At 28.4% G+C, this 19,706-nt stretch overlaps 2 protein-coding genes across 6 annotated transcripts in view; both read right to left on the reverse strand.

Moving 5' to 3' along the window:
- The window catches only part of LOC142320565 (cytochrome P450 9e2-like), a 37,119-nt gene extending 27,654 nt beyond the window's left edge, over positions 1-9,465 (reverse strand). The window contains exons 1-3 of one of the 5 annotated variants that reach the window (XM_075358494.1): positions 9,268-9,465; positions 5,686-5,815; positions 672-863 (exon numbers count right to left, since the gene is read on the reverse strand). In XM_075358494.1, the coding sequence (XP_075214609.1) occupies positions 672-863; positions 5,686-5,735 (242 nt within the window). In that variant the 5' untranslated portion in view covers positions 5,736-5,815; positions 9,268-9,465. The other 4 variants (XM_075358491.1, XM_075358493.1, XM_075358490.1 and 1 more) reach the window with 4 other exon arrangements.
- Positions 9,466-13,171: 3,706 nt separating this feature from the next.
- Positions 13,172-19,706, reverse strand: part of LOC142319850 (cytochrome P450 9e2-like) — a 40,076-nt gene continuing 33,541 nt past the window's right edge. The window contains exons 8-10 of the mRNA XM_075357523.1: positions 19,027-19,233; positions 15,161-15,406; positions 13,172-13,352 (exon numbers count right to left, since the gene is read on the reverse strand). Of these exons, the coding sequence (XP_075213638.1) occupies positions 13,183-13,352; positions 15,161-15,406; positions 19,027-19,233 (623 nt within the window). The 3' untranslated portion in view covers positions 13,172-13,182. The remainder of the gene's footprint in view (positions 13,353-15,160; positions 15,407-19,026; positions 19,234-19,706) is intronic.

Here is a 19,706-nt window from a genome sequence, read left to right on the forward strand (position 1 = left end):
GTGTAAAGGTATATGTTATAATTTGTGTAGAGGTTTTGGTATAGTGTGTCTGTGTACTATGTAAAACGTTCTGCAGTTCAATGTGTATTGGGGAAAAATGCAGACTATGGCTGTGGGGGACACCAATCCCGAAAGTCTTAGAGTTAGACTCCCCATTGAGGGCTTTCAAGAGAGGTTAACGAAAGGGGCACACTTTTCCTAAGTATACTGACAAGAGATGCTTGTTTCCTTGGAAATGGACAGTGATTTTGGTAGTGACTTATATTTCATGTTAGGAAATTAATTCATATAATTATATTAATATTGATTAATGCATCTTAATATTTGTCATCTAACACATTTAAGGTTAAATGAATGTTATTTTTATGAATCCATATTCTCACTGTTAGCAATTCCAATTACTGGTAAAATCCAGGGATCTTCAGAGAATTGAAACTGAGTTTAAAAGAGTAAGAAAAATTATTTTAAGATTTATTCAATCAGATCTTTGCTATAAGAAAAGGCCTTCTTCTGTGAGTTATCCTTGCACATTCTACAAGCAACTGGTATTTTCAACATATTCCTAATATAATAAATTGTTAGTTAGAGGATGCATTTTACCATTTCCCACATATTGAAGACAAACTAAGAAAATTTATATTGTGTTATTTTTATGATAATTTAAAACTTACTTAGATCCTGTTAGCAGAAACGGATGATATCTTGAACTGTCATCAGGATTATTTACTTCATAACGGAATTTATTATCTTGAAAATACTTAAACTTTTCAACCAAGATGGTTTGTATTAGATCAGGATCGCGAACCATCAGTACTGGATTTATAAATTCATAAAATCCACCAATAGGATGACCTTTTAACTCACTAAAAATTAACAAAATAAAAATAGTATAATTAATGATCTTTATTTAAAAAAAAGGATAGTTATAACAAGTAATGATAGATTATTACTAGAATGCACATATCCTGTTACTATTAAATTCGAATTTAATCCCAGTTACTATTAGTCCTTAATAGTATTTAATTAGTAATACAGGTTAAAAATATCATACTTTAATTAATTCATGAGGAGAAATTTTACTAGTAGGTGGTCATTTATATTACAGTTAAATAATAATTTAATAATATTAATAAAATATGATAATAATTTATAATATTATATAATTAAAAGGATGTGCCGATATCCATGGCGGAGTGGTAGCACATTGGCCTTTCATCCAGAGGTTGCTGGTTTGAATCCTGGTCTGGATAGCATTTTTTGTACTACAAAATTTTCATTTTCATATTCCTATATACAAGCATGGGAACCATCAGACATATGCCACATGCTACAAGCATGTGGCATATGCGGTGAATTAATTTATCTAGCAAAAACAGTCTGATAGTGTAAGTATGAAGTATGTACTTATATTTTCATTTTCGTGATTAATTTATTTTGAGTGAAAGTCTGAAAATGTTAACAGTCTTTTATAAATGTTTCTTAATGTGTGATGTGATCTGTTATTATTTTTTCTGACTTTTTTCTGTTAGTGTTTCTTGTATTTTCTGAAACTATAATTTCTATCTTGGAAGCATATTTCCATGTAAAAGTAAATATTTATATAATAGTATATTTCAAATATTTATTTGTAAAACCATTTTGTAAAATCTTTTTTAAAATTAAAATAATAATTTACTTTCTTGAATAATTTGTACAATTTTGGGTCGAGTCATCATTAATGCATAGTAGGGAATGCTAATAATATTCATCCATTTACATGAATAAGTTACACTTAACAATCGTAACAGATAGTGAATATCATACTCTAATGTATGATAATCTATGAAACATACATACATACAATTACAACAGTTACATACAACTGGTATAGAATTAGTGTGCGAGACAGAACTTATGGTCAAGGTCATTGGATCAAAAACTAATCAGATCTTGAGTAAGAAAAACTATGCATAGAGTGAGCATGAGCTAAAGATATAAATAAATTAATTATTAAATAATTAATAATAGATTAATAATATGATTTATTAATAAATTATTAAATATGTATCAATTTTTTTCTATTATTCTCTATGCAGTATTTATTAAGTTGCTTATATAGAAAGCACTACATAAAGATATATTATATTATAGTTATTCAGTATCTACTACATCTTGCCATAATCTTTTATCATAGCAGTTCCATCAAACTGAAATACTTAATATAAATTTAGAGCATTAAAAGGACTTTTTAGATTTTTATATAACTGCTGTACACTTCAGTTTCAAAATTGTAATTATGGTGAAAGCATAAAATCACTGATAAACTAGAAAAGCATTTTTATGCTTTTTATTAATTTAAAAATAATTGTTTCTGAGGGTGTCTGTAGCTCCTACAAAGTGCTTATCTGGTTGTTGGATAGTAGAATGCCTGTCAGTCATGATTGGTCAGAGAAAAATTGAATTTATCCAGTGATCCAACAGGCAATAATGTAAGTTACACATTGCACTACCCAAAGCTAGAAAAACATTGATATAAAAATACCTGGCCAGTAGATTAGGAGTTTGTTATGAAATGGCTCCTCATCAACATGTAAACCATCTTACTAAACTATCTAATAATGTATATGGAGATGGACATATTTGGTAGGATATAAAGCATGAAAATGAAGAAATTTTGAATTATAGAAATTTAATGTTTTTCTGTTAAACAGATGAAGGCTTTAATTGAGTTAAAAGAAAATGTCACAAATTTAATGCATTCTGAAACAAGTCTTCAGAAGTAAGTCTAAGGAATTACCGATGTGGAAGTCTATGAAGTACCTATTTTGAATAGCTGAAAGCAATGTAAAACTACAGCTGTATTTTCTAAGGAATTGTTTTTCCTCATTCCTTTCCTTTTTTGATCAATATTATTTCTAGGGAATGGAATGAAAAGTGGAAAGAAGGAAAAGTATGACTTCCTCTGGTGGCCCAAGTTTAGCCCAAGGTGGACTTTTGAAGAGATTAGAAACATAACCGGTCTGATGATAGAACTCCTGATTAAACAAAAAGACCAAAGAGGATAACTGGATGTAATGAATATCAAGAGGTCTGGTCTCTTAAGTTCTGAAAAGAATTGTCTATGAAGCAAGTACAAGAAGGCTGTGAAGCAGTGAAGGACATTACAGGCAGTAGACATCATTCAAAATTGCATATATGGAGCAAACTATTAAGAAGGGGCAGTAAAATAAGTATTTAATTTTTTTTTTGAAAGATAGAAGGCAATAAATGGAGAGGGTTAGTTAATTAATTTAGCTAGGTGATAACAGTAAGTAATATGTGTGATGGAATTTACAGGAAATTGAATTTTTTAGTGAACAAGACAAGATTAGGAATTTTGCTATGATATGGAACAGTGTGTGCAAAACTTGTGAAGAAAGGATCTGATTAGTTGTTAGGTATGTTAAAAATTTGTCTGAAAGGTTTATAAATGGCAAAACAGAATTTAAGGAATGGAGGAAGTATCAACCTAAGGGATGTATTAACTCAATCATGAATAAGGAACTGTATAAGGTTGATAGTCTTTTTACTGGGATATTGTGTCCAAGTATTCTTAAGAATCTTGTGCAGAGGAATATTGTACACAAATAAAAGGCAGGGTCAGCTGGATTTAAAATGGAAAGAAGCAACAGAGAATAAATCATATTTTCACTAATATAATTGTTATAGAAACTGAGAAAGAAGTGAATGTTGATTGATTTGGAAAAAAATCATGGATAATATCTACAAGTCATATTAGGAGAGTTGGTAACACTGGCTGGTTATTCATCTAGTCTTCATTGCTGCTTTCAGGGATATTTGCAATGATTACATGGTGTACATTAAAGTTGGAAATAAAATGCTTTTTTTGTAATTTGAGACCACAGCGAGGTTATTTTGGACATTTTTATTGAAGTACTAACAAGAATGCAGAATTATGGAAATTTTGGTGACATTCTTCACGAATGCCCATCTAATACAAACGTAATAGATATATAGTTGTTAAATAATGATGATTTAAGTTACAAGATAAGAAAGCTTAAAAGAATTAATACTGGCCTGAAAATTTATTAATGGCGGAAGAGAACCAATACCTGGATTTGAACGGTAGAAATATTTACGGTTGTGATTCAGTAAGTTTGAGAACATTAAGAAGAACGAAGTCACAGAAAAACTAATAAACGAAAAAATGTAATGAAAACATTGAATATGATGATATGGGATAGAGGAATATTGAAAGGTACTAAGTAGAGAATATATAAAGCACTTGTTTTCTGGAGTGGAACCATGAGATTTGAAAAAAGTAATAAAAAGATAATCCTTGATAACTGAAGTAAATTTTTGTAGTGCAGTATTGTAAGAGATGATGAGGTACAGAAGAATGGAGAATAATTATTGAACCTAATAATTTAACTTCTTTCTTTTTCTGTTTAACCTCTGGAACCATGTAAGGTATTATTTCGGAGGGTGATATGTATGAGTGTAAATGAAGTGTAGTCTTGTACAGTCTCCGGTTGACCATTCCTGAGATGTGTGGTTAATTGAAACCCACCCACCAAAGGACACCGTATCCACGATCCAGTATTCAAATCTGTATAAAAATAACTGCCTTTACTATGATTTGAACCTCAGAACTCTCGACTTCAAAATCAGCTGATTTGCAGACGCGTTCACCACTAGATCAACCAAGTGGGTTTAATAATTTAACTTATAATTTAATTGAACCTATGGTGAAGTAATAATTAAAACATATTTTCATTTGAATAAGCAGCAACAATTGTAGGAAGTTAGAAAAAAGTAAAACTGAAATATAATTAACTGTGGGGATGCAATAATAAATTATCATGTTTAGAGAATGTAGGAAGAAAAACCAGGAATGGAAATGTTAAACTGGTATTAAATGGGAAGATAAGGCAGCTTGATAAATTTAAGGATGTTAAAGTTTAACAGTTTAGACATGGAAAGGCAAGATGGAGAAAAGATAGAATTAGGTGGCACAATCTATAATCCATTTTTCAGACATCCATGACCCAGAATTCTAGACAAGGGAAGAAGAAAAATAAAAAGTAATAAATATCTACTAATGAATGATTATTATTACAGTGATATCAACAGTAATTATACTGTAAAACTGTCAGTGGCAGTAAAAAACATTTTTTAAACATTGCTCAGTGCTACATATACTTTGGCCTGTAATTGTCATAATAGTAAACAGATAACAGTAAACAGATTTAATAACAGTAAACAGTAACAGATAACAGTAAACAGATAATAGTAAACAGATTTCTGATAAACTATAATATATAAATTAACTGTGTAGAAATATATATTTTAATGATAAATTAGTGTATCATATTCTGTAACATGAATAAATATTATATTTTCATCTTATGAAGGAAGTATAAAAAACATTTTATATAAAGGAAAGCTACGAAAAAGAAAGGAGAATGAAAATAAAACAATTAAAAATGAACTTGACTGGAATCAGACAATATATGTAATTCATTTAAGAGTAGCTAACTGTCTTCAAGAAGTAGGTGGAAAATTTATTCATGAAATATTAACATAATATTTATATAAAACTGTTGCCATAATTAATGCTAATACAAAATTTGCTGATTCAACGTATTTGATACTTATACAAATAAAACTGTAAAACTATTACTTTATTATTAAATATTTACTTACTTGTAAATTTTTTGGTAGCCAAACCCACCAAATTCTTTTCCATAAAACATGTCTTTGACATTTCCATAAATGTATGATGTAGGATTTACTTGTGGGACTTCTCTTCTTGTCCAGTAACTGTATGTCCTGTCTAAATATACGTATATAAGAATGAAAAGAATTGCTGGTAGGCCAAGCAAATACAAGTCATACATTCTCCAGTCCCAAAATCCAGTCATAATACCTACAGAAATATTTTTTTCTAGCAGACTGATTAAGTAACATACTATAATTTAATAACTAGTTAAAAAAAAGGTTAATATGATTTCATCTTGGTTGGTAAAATTGTATAAAATGCAGTGACAATCTGATATTGAAACTGCCTATCTGAAGTGTTGCTGTAAGCATTATAACCAACCAATATATTCAAATTATTTTCAGCAATAAACAAAATGTATCTGGGAATGCTTTAGATTTTACTATTACAAAATGTGCTGAGAAAGAAGAAAATGTCAACTAAGCATAACTACAGCAAAATTTTGAATGAACAGCTGAAAGCACAGTGAAAGTATATCCAGAACAAAATCGTACAAACCTTAATTAGAAAATAAAATTATTATATACGATATCATTACGTAAGTATTATTGACCTTTTTACTGTGTTGTTAAAATTTCCTTACATACACATGCAATAATTCATTTATCGGCAGTATGAGTCTTTGATTTTGACCACTGACCTTTTCATTCCAAAAAATCATGTTAGATGCTAATTGATGACACAAATCCCTTGTTCCTCCCTACTTTCTTTTGCTCTTTCCAAAATTTTTCTAGTTGTTCAGATGTATTGAAATTATTTTTTCTTAAAATATTTGAATTTTATCTGCTTTTTGGAGAACTGATAAATGAAAAATTATGTTACCAGTTCCAACATTTAGAAAATATTAAAAGAATTATAAAATGTTTTTGTATGATTGGTTAAGGGTTTCCCATTTTGTAAGAAATACAAGTCGTACATTCATCAGTCCCAATATTCAGTTATAACATATACAAAATATTTTAAAAGGATTTTTTTAGAAGTAGAATTAAAAAATTTAGTCACAATAAAATTTAATGACCAACTAAAAGAAGATGCATAAGAAAGATTTTATTTTTATTTATATGGTTATAAAAAGTACACTGTCAGTCTGTGACTCAATCTGCCTGAATCCTGCCTGAAAACAAACCAGTATTTCCAAAACTTTTTCACGAGTAGAAGAAGAATCTATTTGAAAACTTTCTGATTATACATTTCATTATCATAAAATGCAATGAGGAAACAAAATAGCGAAGCAAACAACATGACTCTTGCAAAATTTTGATTGAAAAAACTGCAAAAAGTGTATATAATAAAAAAATTGATTTGACATAATTTTAGAAAATAGAACAATTATATTGATAGTATGTCAATATGTACCATTTTACTGACCGTACATGATTGTTAAACTTTCTTTAAAAACATATGTTTTTCAAAGGATATTTAGTTTTAATGTTGATCTCTCTCGTTCTTCCTCACAGATTTCTCCCTTATCAGTTGGTTTTTTGTCTCACAAATCCTGTATACTTTACTGTCACTGAAATTTTTGCCTGGTGAAATTTTTTTTTGTTATTAAGAGTAAAACTTACAAGATGTCTTGAGTTAATTTTTTCTTAAAATTTTTATCATTTATTTTTTGGAGAACATGAAAAGTTGTTGAAATCATAAAAAATTCTTATAATTACGATGATAATGACCATGTAATCTGATGTTTACATTGTCATCTCCAGCAGTTTAATTACAGTTTACCAAATCTTACACATAATTCCCTCCTTCAAGATTTACCTAAAGCATCAAAATACATCTGGAACTTGAAATGATTAATTACTAAATTTATAATTTATTGTTTTGCATGTCTACTTCAGCTCTCAGTTAAATTTTGGAAATAATTTTAATGGTAATTTAATTCAGGAAATCCAAGGTATTTCATGAATTTAAAAAAAAATTTCTTCTATGGAGATAATATATTTTTTAATTAAATTATGTTTTTTAACAAAAGCTATTATAAAATTACTTTTTAATTAAAAAAAAAAAAATTGTATTAATAGTAATAATAAAATAATACATACAGTAGTCGTCGTTTATCGTAAAATCAAATAACTTATAGATTTATCAAAGCCCTATCGGTTGTAGAATAGCCTAAAAATACTCGGGTAACTATTTGAAAGATATTTTTATCCTGCTATAAACTGATTTCAAGTATTCACTGGTTAAATATTTAAACAAAATCTGCGGTATAAACAAATAAGTAAAAACACTTATAAAAGATAAAAAATACTTCTACACTGACAGTAGAGCACTGTTAGATTGCAAGTATTACCGCCTGACCTTCATAGTAACAGGCTATTAGACCAGTATATATGAATGTATATTCATATCACTTCTCATGCCTAGGGTAGGCGTTTTGTTTAGACATTTTTTAAATGATTACTTACATGTGTTACATCAAAACTAAACACGATTCAATAAAGTTAAACGAACAAGTTTTTTATTCAACTGGCACTATGAAATTGAATTTTTAATTTACATAAAAAAATAGAATAATTTCTTACCCTACTGGGGTTTTAATTTAAATTCTGTGTCGTATTTCGATCAGTAACATATTTTTTTTTATTAAATAATATTTTTTTATAAGTTGCCGAAAATAAGACAGAATAATACTGTTGTCCAATTTCTAGCCGTTATTATTTCAAATTAAAAGAACAAACAAAAACAAAGTTGTTACTTAACTACTGCAAAACAAAACTATAGCTTTTTCGTGATGAAGATGCTCGTGTTAATAGTGTGTTAAAAAATCAGTGAATTTACTTGAGAAAAAAAAAACAATTTTTTTTTGTCTCTGATGATTGGGTTCATCGATGCAAGAAATGAGAAAAAATTGTATTCTAATACATAAAAAATGAGTGGTGAACAGACAACTGGATAAATAATAATGACTTGTGATTGCCTCTGAAAATCATCCGTCTTACAACATTGACGAAACCGAAATTTATTACCGTGTCTAGCTTAAACGCAATTATTTAAAAACAGATTCCAATAAAATCTATTAGAATTTACTATTCTTCTTTTAGCTAATTAGCGTCGCGATGTGTCAGTTTCCCATTTATTGTACAAATAATAATAATGTACAATTTAATAATAACTTCCTAACACATTGGTTTCAGAACCAATGTGTTTCGGAATCAAATTTATCGCAATCTTTACCAAAAAAAGATGAATGAGAACCAAAAAAAAAAAATTGAAACAGTTAAAATATAAAAATATAATGATTGGGTTAACAAAAATAGAACAAAAAAGTTTTTTGGGTCTTTTCTGTTTCCCCACAATGTTTTTTTTAAAGAAAACTTATATTTAGAAAAGCTCTTTATTATAAGCATTATTGCTTACAATTATAAATTGTAATCTAACCAAACTTAACCTTTCTTTTTCCTGTTTAGCCTCCGGTAACTACCGTTTAGATAATATTTCAGAGGATGATATGTATGAGTGTGAATGAAGTGTAGTCTTGTACATTTTCAGTTTGACCATACCTGAGATGTGTGGTTAATTGAAACCCAACCACCAAAGAACACCGGTATCCACGATCTAGTATTCAACTCCGTGTAAAAATAGCAGGCTTTACTAGGGACTTGAACGCTGGAACTCTCGACTTCCAAATCAGCTGATTTGGGAAGACGCGTTCACCACTAGACCAACCCGGTGGGTCAACCAAACTTAACCTACGCTTGCTAACCTTGACTAGCGAGTGAAGGTTAGCAAGCGAGGCCGAGGGTATGTTAAGTTGGTTTTATTTTTAGCCGCCTCCGTGGCGTGAATGGAAACGTCTCGGCCTTTCATCCGGAGATCCCAGGTTCGAATCCCGGTCAGGTATGGCATTTTCTCGCACGCTGCAAATAATTCATCTCATCCTCTGAAGTAATACCTAACGGTGGCTCCTGGGTTAAACAAAAAAAAAGTTTGGTTAGTGGTAGATTTTAGAGCGAGGTTGGACTGTATGTTAATAGGTGATGAATGAAGACAACGCCTTGTTGCTTGTTGAATAATGGTTTAATGAACTGTCGTCTTGACAGTTAATAGATTATATTTATAATTTCAGAAGAAATTATATTTATATTATATAGATTTTATAATTTATATTTAATAAAAAAAAAAAACACCTTGATTAGCGAGTGAATCGAGCGTAGGTTAAAGTTTGGTAAGATTATACTTAAAATATGGATTATAATTAATATACAATAAAAAAACCCATTGTGAGGGGAAAACAGAAAAGACCCAGGGTTTTATTTTAAATTATAAAAGGGAATTTAACACATATATCAGTTTTGGAATACAGTGTTTTAATTTATCAGCAAACAATAATTCATGAAATATAAAATCAATTATTAAAGATAAATTTTAACTAGCAGCAATCTTGTATAGCATGACCTTTAACACTAATTGTACTAATATGGAAACATAATAAAACAAGGGTGAGCCCTCAATTTCATAGAACAGGTAACTCAGCTGAAAATATTATTCTAGCAATAATATTTTTAATGATTAATGTGTACATATTGCAAATATGTATACATATTGCCTTTCTGAAAAGAAAAAATTGTTTCATATAAATTTTTACTAATAAATATTTAATTAAATAAATATATATTTATTGTACTATTTATTTATATAAATTAGGTAAATTTATTAAAAAAAAAAAAGTCATATTATTTTATTCATATTAACTTTGTTAATACTAAATTGATAGATTTCACTTCTGTATTATCAAAATTTTAACACGTGTTTAAGAAGTGAGGGCATTTTATCTTAAAGAATCCTTGGTACATACTCTGCTATTATTACAAATAGCAATGTTACCCTTTTTTTAATTTGAAACAAATCCTGATCCAGGCATTAATTTGTTGACCACAATGCATTTTTTCATAGCATTATATGAATTACAAAATACAAAAGAAAAAAGAAGTATTTAAACATGGAGAGACCGGATACTGTTTTAACTTGATCTAATAAAATAATTCATTAAAAACAGCTGTTATGAACCAGATATTACAACTGGGATCTTACTGTGTAGTATATTAGTCGGTTGTATACTCTACAACTGAACTGCAGAGGCAACTTATTTAATTACGCTGGTGTTAAATAAATTAACATTTGGTAAGTGCCTGTAAACTATCAGTTCTGTCTACTATGACTTTTTGAAATGACATATTTAACAATCTTTTGTACGTATTCAGTAAGAAGTAGAATGCGGATGACAAGCTAAACCAAATGAGATACAAATTAATAAACTACAAACAAAAGCAGATAATTATTTTTAAAATCAATACTTTTTTCATATTCTTTGTTTTCATTTTGAATTAACGAATCTTTAAGACAATCTACACATTTCAGTAATACGTTTTTCGTTTTTTTATTTAACATCCGGGTCCAAGTTAAGTATTACTTCAAAAGATGAGATGAATGATTTTTAGCTTGTGTGAAAATGCCCTGCCTGATCAGGATTCGAACCCGGGACCACCGGGTGAAAGGCCGAGACGCTACTACTCGCGCCAAAGAGGGCGGCATTTCAGTAATACTAACTTTAATTATAATGATTGATTATTTTATTTAAAATTATGCAAATACTGAGTTGTATTGCCAGTAAACAACTTAAGTATGTGCGATTAGTTTTTTATTGTTCAAAACGTTTAACGAGGTTAACAGATATATTATCAGTAGACAACCATTATAAAAATTACCAGTCATTTCCTCATTTTCATAAGTAAAATCACTGAATCATTCTTAAATTTCATGTTAATACAAATGCGTATTTATAAGTGCACCAACCGAAAACTACATTTCTTTTAAATGATGCGTCATCACCAAATTTTTTTAATTAGCCCTACAAAAGTTTAAATAAGCACTAGTGTGTTTTTACAATAAATGAAATCATCTTGGTTCTGTCCTATCTTGTTTACTCATTAAAATCACACCATCAATATTTACAGCTGAATCTTTAATTTTATTTGCCCATAAAACTTGGTTCTAAAATTGTTACTGTTTTCATTCATGCAACATTTTCCCTGCTAAATACACCTGCAGCTTTTAAATTTGCTTACAGTTAAAGTGTGTGGTTGTATAGTAGTTTCTAATTTTGTTAAACTGTAAGGGAGACTGTTGTACCTTGGACCACTTTTCCATGCCTATTTTTTATGCTCCACCGTAATGTGAAATATCAGTTTTGATGCTTCTTGTGGTTTTTCAACTTTTTTTTACATCATGGGATGTAGTTTTTTACAAATACCCAACTACAAATATTTTTTAAAATTTGGAGCATAAAACACGAGCGATAGTACATTATGCTTGTGTACCTTGGGACTAATGTATTGTACCTTGGGTAAAAATTGAGAAATAGGTTTTATTAACAAGAGGTAAACGGATTAAAGTCATATTTTTAGTATTTTATTGTAGCAGTACACTTTCAAACTAAACATGGCAAAAAAACTAAAAAAAAATACAAATATCTTGAATCACTTTAAAGTAACCTGAAACTACAAGTGATTGATAAATAAAGACCAATACTTTGGCAAAATAAACTAAATAGTTGTTACAATCTTCATTTGCAGAAATCACTTATATAACATTTCTACTACATCCTTCTACACGTCTGCAAAGATAATGTCTGCAAATAAAAATTTCATTTCAAAATTACCATGTACTGGCTTCAAAAACTTCTTTTGATGAATTAATTCATCAAACAAAAAAAAGAAAAAGTAATTTGTACTGTTATGTATTTTATTGTGTTGTGATTTGTTTGAACTATTACTTATATGGTAGACTGCTTTTAAAATAAAAGCATTACCACAGTGTACAAAGCTTCTGTTGAGAAACAATTGTACTTGAAGGATAGATAGATCTGTTTATAAGTTGTTGGTTCTTCTGGCCATGAGTTGTCAGTTTTTAACAGTGTAATGCATTGGTATCAGATCTGTCAAACTCCAATGAGTGCAATGATAATTTTTGATTGGATTTGAATCTGGGTCATGGAACTATGTAGAGTAATTTCATGAATAGCTAGCTGATTAGCAGTGATTGAACCACTGTTGTACCTCAGATACAGTGTGATATAAAAGCTTAAAATCTAAATATGATGACTGCTCATGAAATGCAAAGAATGTAATATTAATATCAACGTATCTAATTACATAAAGTATAGTGGTAAATAATGACTGTTAAACAAAATATTAATTTTAGTCCAATTATAGTGTACTGTACTCTAATAATTATTTTTTAATCTAATAATAATTCATGCAGATAGTTTGCCAATGATTTATGTAAGTGATAGCATTACAAATAAAATATCCTGATTTTGAATATTCAAAATTTTATTTTATTAACATTATCATTTTTGTTTTTATAAAATATTTATTGTTATTTATTAATACAACTGTACACAAAATTGTAGAATGTTAATTCAGCTTCTTAAAACGTAGAACTGGTGTAGATTGTGGTACAAACATGATTATTAAATTCATTGGCTTTAGTGGCTCTGCTGCTATATCTTTTGCTGGAAGTATTTCATATTCTTTAAGCAGATAGCACAACACAAGTTTTATTGTTGTTAGAGAGTGCTTCATACCTGTAATGAAAAGAATATTTAATTTTATTACTTTTTAAAAGGTTCAGTTTTAAATATAATTCAGGAACATCTATCTAGTTGGGACATTCACTGCAATTTCACAAATAGATTAAATTAGACATGAAAAGAACATATTCATGTAACATGGAAGTACTACACATAATCCATATAATGATGCCTAAAGGAGATATTTTCTAGATAAATAAACCTTATGAAATTATCTAGAAAAGATAAAATATCTTTTTCTGGATGAAATTTGTAACTTCTTATCAGTAAACCCCTTATTTTGGATTTCTGGTCAAACCATTACAGACCTCTGAAGTATAGAATTCTTCAATTTAGATTCTCCAATCTTTAATATATTTTCTCTATCCAACAATACCTCATATCCTTTAATTTTTTTAATAAAATGACCCTCTTTCCCATGCCCACCTAAGCTAGCTTTTGTTCTGTATTAAGTTTCTTCAGAGATTTTTTAATTAGAAACTTCTGATCAAGTTAACATAGAATGAAAGCTAGCTCAGGCACAAGTAAATTTCCGTCTATCTTTGTAATATAAAGTGCATTTAGTCATTTTTAAAAACTTTTCAACTGTATAAAACAAATTTTGTTTATATCAACATTTAATTTTTTTCCAAATGTTATAATATTAAATAAAATTTAAAAAATCTAATCTACTTAGAGAAAATTTCTTAATTAATAGAACAGTGTTCTAAATTAGGGGCATGTTGTATTTTATGTATCGTCTGTGTGTAATGATATTTAGAGCTACCTACAAAGTTGCATTCTTCTATGCATAGCTACTTGATTCTGAATGAAATTTAAAAGAAAATATGGATTTTCATTAACATAATTGTGCAGTCTTTTTTATAGATGAGAGTGAAATAGAAATTTTTTTGTTTCATCACATTCAGGCAGGGATGTGCTATTTCATAGTGATGTTATTACTATGAAATTATATGAATTAAATTTTGCCTGCAGATTATTAAAGATATATTTTATATTATTCTCTCTAAGGATTTTATTGAAAACTGGAATAACCTGTTATTTCAAATTTTGTCCATTATTTAACCCATTATGTTGATTATAATATATCTGCTTGAACAAGATTACAGATGAGGAAAAAATATTTTAATGAAACTTGCCAAATTAATTTATTGCAACTGGCATTATAAACTTGTGTAATTTGTGAAATTATTTTGTAAAATCTTTAGAGATAACAAAATAACACAATAGTTTGATAAGAAACCCAGGCTTTCTGTGGCTTTTCTAAAAAGAGATTTACATTTATTTAAAAACAAATTTTAAATGATTATTTGTCAAATTAATTTTCTTATATTCATATTTGGGACCCCCTCTTTACATCTCCCTGCATATTATTCACACAGAATACATATTCCCTGCAGAAATAACTTATAACATATTTAACTTTTGTTTTCATTTTATATTTATTTTGAAATTAAATTAAACCTTGTTTTCTTTGTTTAATATCATTCCACCTCTAGAGTGACATTTTTGGGCTGAGTGTAAATGTGACAATATTTTTTGAGCAAATGCTAACTTTTGTGATCTGACTAATTTACAATCATATCATCTGGACTAAATGTCAAACTCTAAACTGAAGTGGAGTGTCTGTCTTTCATTCAAAGGTGTGGGTTTGAATCCTGATCAGGATTGTCACTTTTCTCATGCTTAGCCAAGTTCATTTCTTAATCATAAAAAAAGTAGAGGATGATAGCTTTAATTGGGAGTCAGCCTGCAGCTCTTGCGGTGTATAAACTAATAAAGATACTTTTATACTTCCTTACCTAAGCAAATCCGAGGCCCTTGACCAAATGGCAAATATGCAAATTTATGCCTTTTATTTTTGTTTTCCTCAGAGAAGTTTTCTGGATTAAAATTGTCTGGGTTTGGGAAATAGTCAGGATCATGATGAAGTGCATATATCGGGATTAAGATTGAAGTTCCTGGTTCAATTTCTGTTGAGCCTAGAGTTACTTTTTCTGTACAAGTTCTCCCCAGATAAAATGCTGCTGAAATATACCTTCCTACCTCTGCAATCAATATTATTTATTAAACATTATTACAATTTATTATAAAGATAAATATGTAAAATAAATCTGCATAAAGAAACTAGTTAAAACACGTAATGAATAAAAATGTTATTTTCTGTTTTCTCCACACTGAGGCTGATTTTGCTCACAAAATGATATTTTTGGGTAGTGATCATGATGAGATATGGTAAATAAAATTATGACTTATTCTCTATTTTCTTCTCTGGATGACGTTTACAATAATTATATATATATATATATATATAATTAATTTATATTTATATATATATATAATTTGTTTATTATTATTTATATTTGCTGATCTTCGTGGTGGAGTGGTAGTATCTTGGTCTTTCATCCAGAGGTTTTTGGTTTGAAATTGGTCAGGCATAGTATTTTTCACATTGCAAAATTTATTATCAAACATTGGTACCTATATATATATATATATATATATATGTATGTATGTATATTGTCGCATTGTTCCATGTGGCTTGATCAGGATATTGAGAGGTTGTTGACAATTTACAATTTTTATATGATTACAGTTTATTGGTTTAAAATGTTAATAATTACAACAGATAGATTAACAATAATAACAATGGTGATAAATACAATAATGATAATAAGTGACAATAATAACACAATTAATGAACACAAATATTATTATAGTAATTACAACCACAATGATAATTAGTATAATAGTAGTGAACGATAATAATATTACATGTCAATAACAAACCAAACAACAAAGTTGATGACATAATGCGTAATCAAAACAGTAAGTATGACATAAAAACAGAGCAAAATACATACATTATCAACTAAGAATAACAATAAAAATATTACACACCAAATAGTGATAGATAGTAAATAAGTAAATAAAGATTACACTCAAGGAAGAGTTCAAAATAAATAATAGTTTGGAATTTACTACAGGTAGACAAACATAAAACTAGACCCATTAACAAAAGATAGTGCTAATGTTAACCCTTTTTACCACTAGTCTTATATTAACAAATAATCTTATAAAATTCACTTGCAAATCCCTTTTGTTGTCTACTTTATGAATGAAGTCTGTTGAATTGTTTCTTTCATTACACACTTACAGTTTTACTGTAACTCACTGATAGTATTTCTTGGTTACTTGAATTACTCGTGACGTCACCTTAATTGTATCAAACTGGATACTCTCATCGCTGGACTGATGTCTTGCACACTTGCCTTGCAGACTCACACCTGTGACTCTCCACACTGGACCGTTGTTGTACGTCTTGGTAGACCGGTTCGTAGAACTCTGCCGACCCCATACAATTCCACACAATTCGCAGCCTCCTCGCTGAACTACTCACAGAACTGTCCTTGCAGGACCAACACCGTAACACCTCGCAGACCAGTTCTAATAGAACTCCCCCTTTAGCTGTCTTATCCTGACTGTTTATAATGCTAGCCTCTTTACCTGTCGGACTGGACCCAAGTCAAAGCGTGAGAACAGTTGACCGAGGCTTTTGTTCCCTTGAATTCCAAACCTGGTCTCTTCTCACCATACAACTGGTGTTCATTGTGTGTTAGCGGGCAATGTAACAAAGGATGATTGTTAAATGGACCTATACTTTAAGGATTTTTCTTTTTGTCCCTTTCTGGATTTTTCCAATTATTATATTAATTATTACTTTCATAATAATTGGTAGGAATCTGTTACTCAGGCCCGCTATGTTGTTCTTGTTATACATTATATATATATATATATACTGTTAAACATTTTATTATGAATACCTTTTATAATTCAAATTAATAAACCACCTAAGTAATAAAATACAAGGAAGAAAATACTTTAATATACAAATACCTTATACATATATATGTATATATATACCTAATTATATATATATGTGTATTTACCTAATTACTATATTTAAAATTTAATTTTAATTTCATAACATTGTATGTCATTTTTTTAATTAAACATTATTTATAAATGAAGTGATGAGGGATGTATTTCTGAAAATGAGGAATGAATCATTACAGTAATAATATTCCTTGTGTTTTCCTTGAATATTTATAACAAGGTGCAAACATCTCTTTTGATTAAGTCCCTAAATCAGGAAAGCTGATTCAGATCATCAAAATAAACAAAAACATTTGTTGACAAAGGAGTGTCGCTTCATTTTCTGTCTGCTATTCTCTGATAAGAATTTATAAGATTCATTAATGAAATATGGTGTACATTTGTCCAATGGTAACTTCTACAAAGTAAATAGGTGTGAACATTTTATTTTAAAAAATTTCAAAATTACCTTTTACATCTTTTAATCATTAATAGTTCCATAAATATTGGTTCATTGAATTATGATTAATTAGATAAAGTGTTAAGCATTTTATGTGAAAAAAATGACACATTATTTGCTAAAATTGCTTTTTAAACAACATATGGCAGAAATAATTGTTAAAGAAGGTCTGCGGCACACTTGTGGAAAAATGATGAACTCTGAAAATTAGTATATGTATGTTTTCACTTTATTATTGGAATAAAAATAATAATTTCTAAAATTATTATTATTAAAATTTGAATGAAATATACCTTAAATTTAATGATGTTCTAATTAATATAAAAATAAAATAAAATGTTGAGTAATATAATTTAATGCATTGCAAGTTAATGACATTAATTATTTCCATCCAAAAAATAATAAATATTTCTTTCATTGGAAAGATTTACGACAGAGAATTTTTCATTTTACAAAATCATAAAGAAAGTTCTATATAAAATAATTAAATTTAATGATTAAAAATCAAATTAATGATAATTGTAATATGCAAGAATTAATAGGTTACGTCTAAAATTATATTTAAAAAAAAAATTTATTACGAAGAAGTAAATTTTTAAATTAATGAGCATTGTAAAAAATAAAAGCAGGCTAAATGCATCCTACTATTCTATGAGGCTGTATCTTTCAAAAACTTCATTACAATTTGTCAGAATGTGACACATTTGCTCTACAGGGCTTTAAAATAATTGGTGACATGGTGATTTCGCTCACATGTAGAATCACATTCAATTAATAAATATGATAAATGGTCAACAGATTAAATTTGTTAAATGATAGATTTTTATGCTCAATTTATTTGTTGTTTTTAGTCTGTTTATTGGATTAATGTAAAAAACAACTTCTTAGTGTTGTTTTGTTTTACTTTTGTATGTCTACTACCTGCTATTTTATTTTTGTATACATGTTTTGAATACTGTTTTTTTTTTTGTTTTAATCTAGCAAGATTAAGTTCAATTTAATTTGTCATTTTTTTTTTATGTTAATGATCCTAATATAACAAAATATTATTTGTAGTGGATATAATTTTTATAGTTCATCTGAAATACAGTTCACAATAAACAGATAAGTGTTCAAAAACCAAAATTCTTTATTCTGAAGTTGAATATAGTAATGCAAAAAGACTTACAGCATTAAGTGCATAATTGAAAAAATCTATTTTGTGAAGTGGCCCCCTCTTACTATTGTCTAAAATTTTGTGAAAGTTGAAGGGAAGCCCTATAATTGTAGCAGAGTAATGTGTGAGATTATATTGTAAAATTATTCTTAATTTTACAGTTGTCAAGAAATCACCTGATATGACCATTTCCATGTACTCCATCTTGTTAACAGCATCAACTGTGATATCTGTTGTATTCAGTATTTCATCTCTTAGTTTTTGTTGTACATCTGAAAATAGTGCCAACTGATACAAAACAAAGTTTAACAGCAGAGCTGTTGTGTCATATCCATCTATATAATATGTCGCCATATGTCCAGTAGCCTCCTTCACTGTGATATCTGAAAAAGAGAAATCTTTAGATGGAATACTGAAATTTAAATGGCAGATTTAAATTTATTTATTAAACCTTTACAATCCAGTGATTTTATTACAAGCAATATGAAGCTGCTGGACTTAGTTACATGATAATTCACTTTCTATTTGTAATTTTATTGAAGCAGAAAAATATAAATTTTATTATGGTCATGCTTGTAATTAATTCATTATTATTCAAATTCAAAGTGTGATTCACACACTTTTTATTTGAATAATAATGAATTAATGATTGATAATGAATCACACAATAAGATTTAAAATAATTGTAATAACATTCTAGATAAGATCTAGGATGCAAAAGAGGCCTCTTATTTGTATGAATAACAATGATGAACAAATAAAGAAAGATTTTATTATTGATAATATAGAATGATTGATTAAGTGGAAACAGAAGTAGAGACAGATCTGCTTAGTGCCAAAAAATAATTCTTATATA

This window comes from Lycorma delicatula, chromosome 2 (assembly GCF_047948215.1).
Source record: "Lycorma delicatula isolate Av1 chromosome 2, ASM4794821v1, whole genome shotgun sequence".
NCBI lineage: Eukaryota > Metazoa > Arthropoda > Insecta > Hemiptera > Fulgoridae > Lycorma > Lycorma delicatula.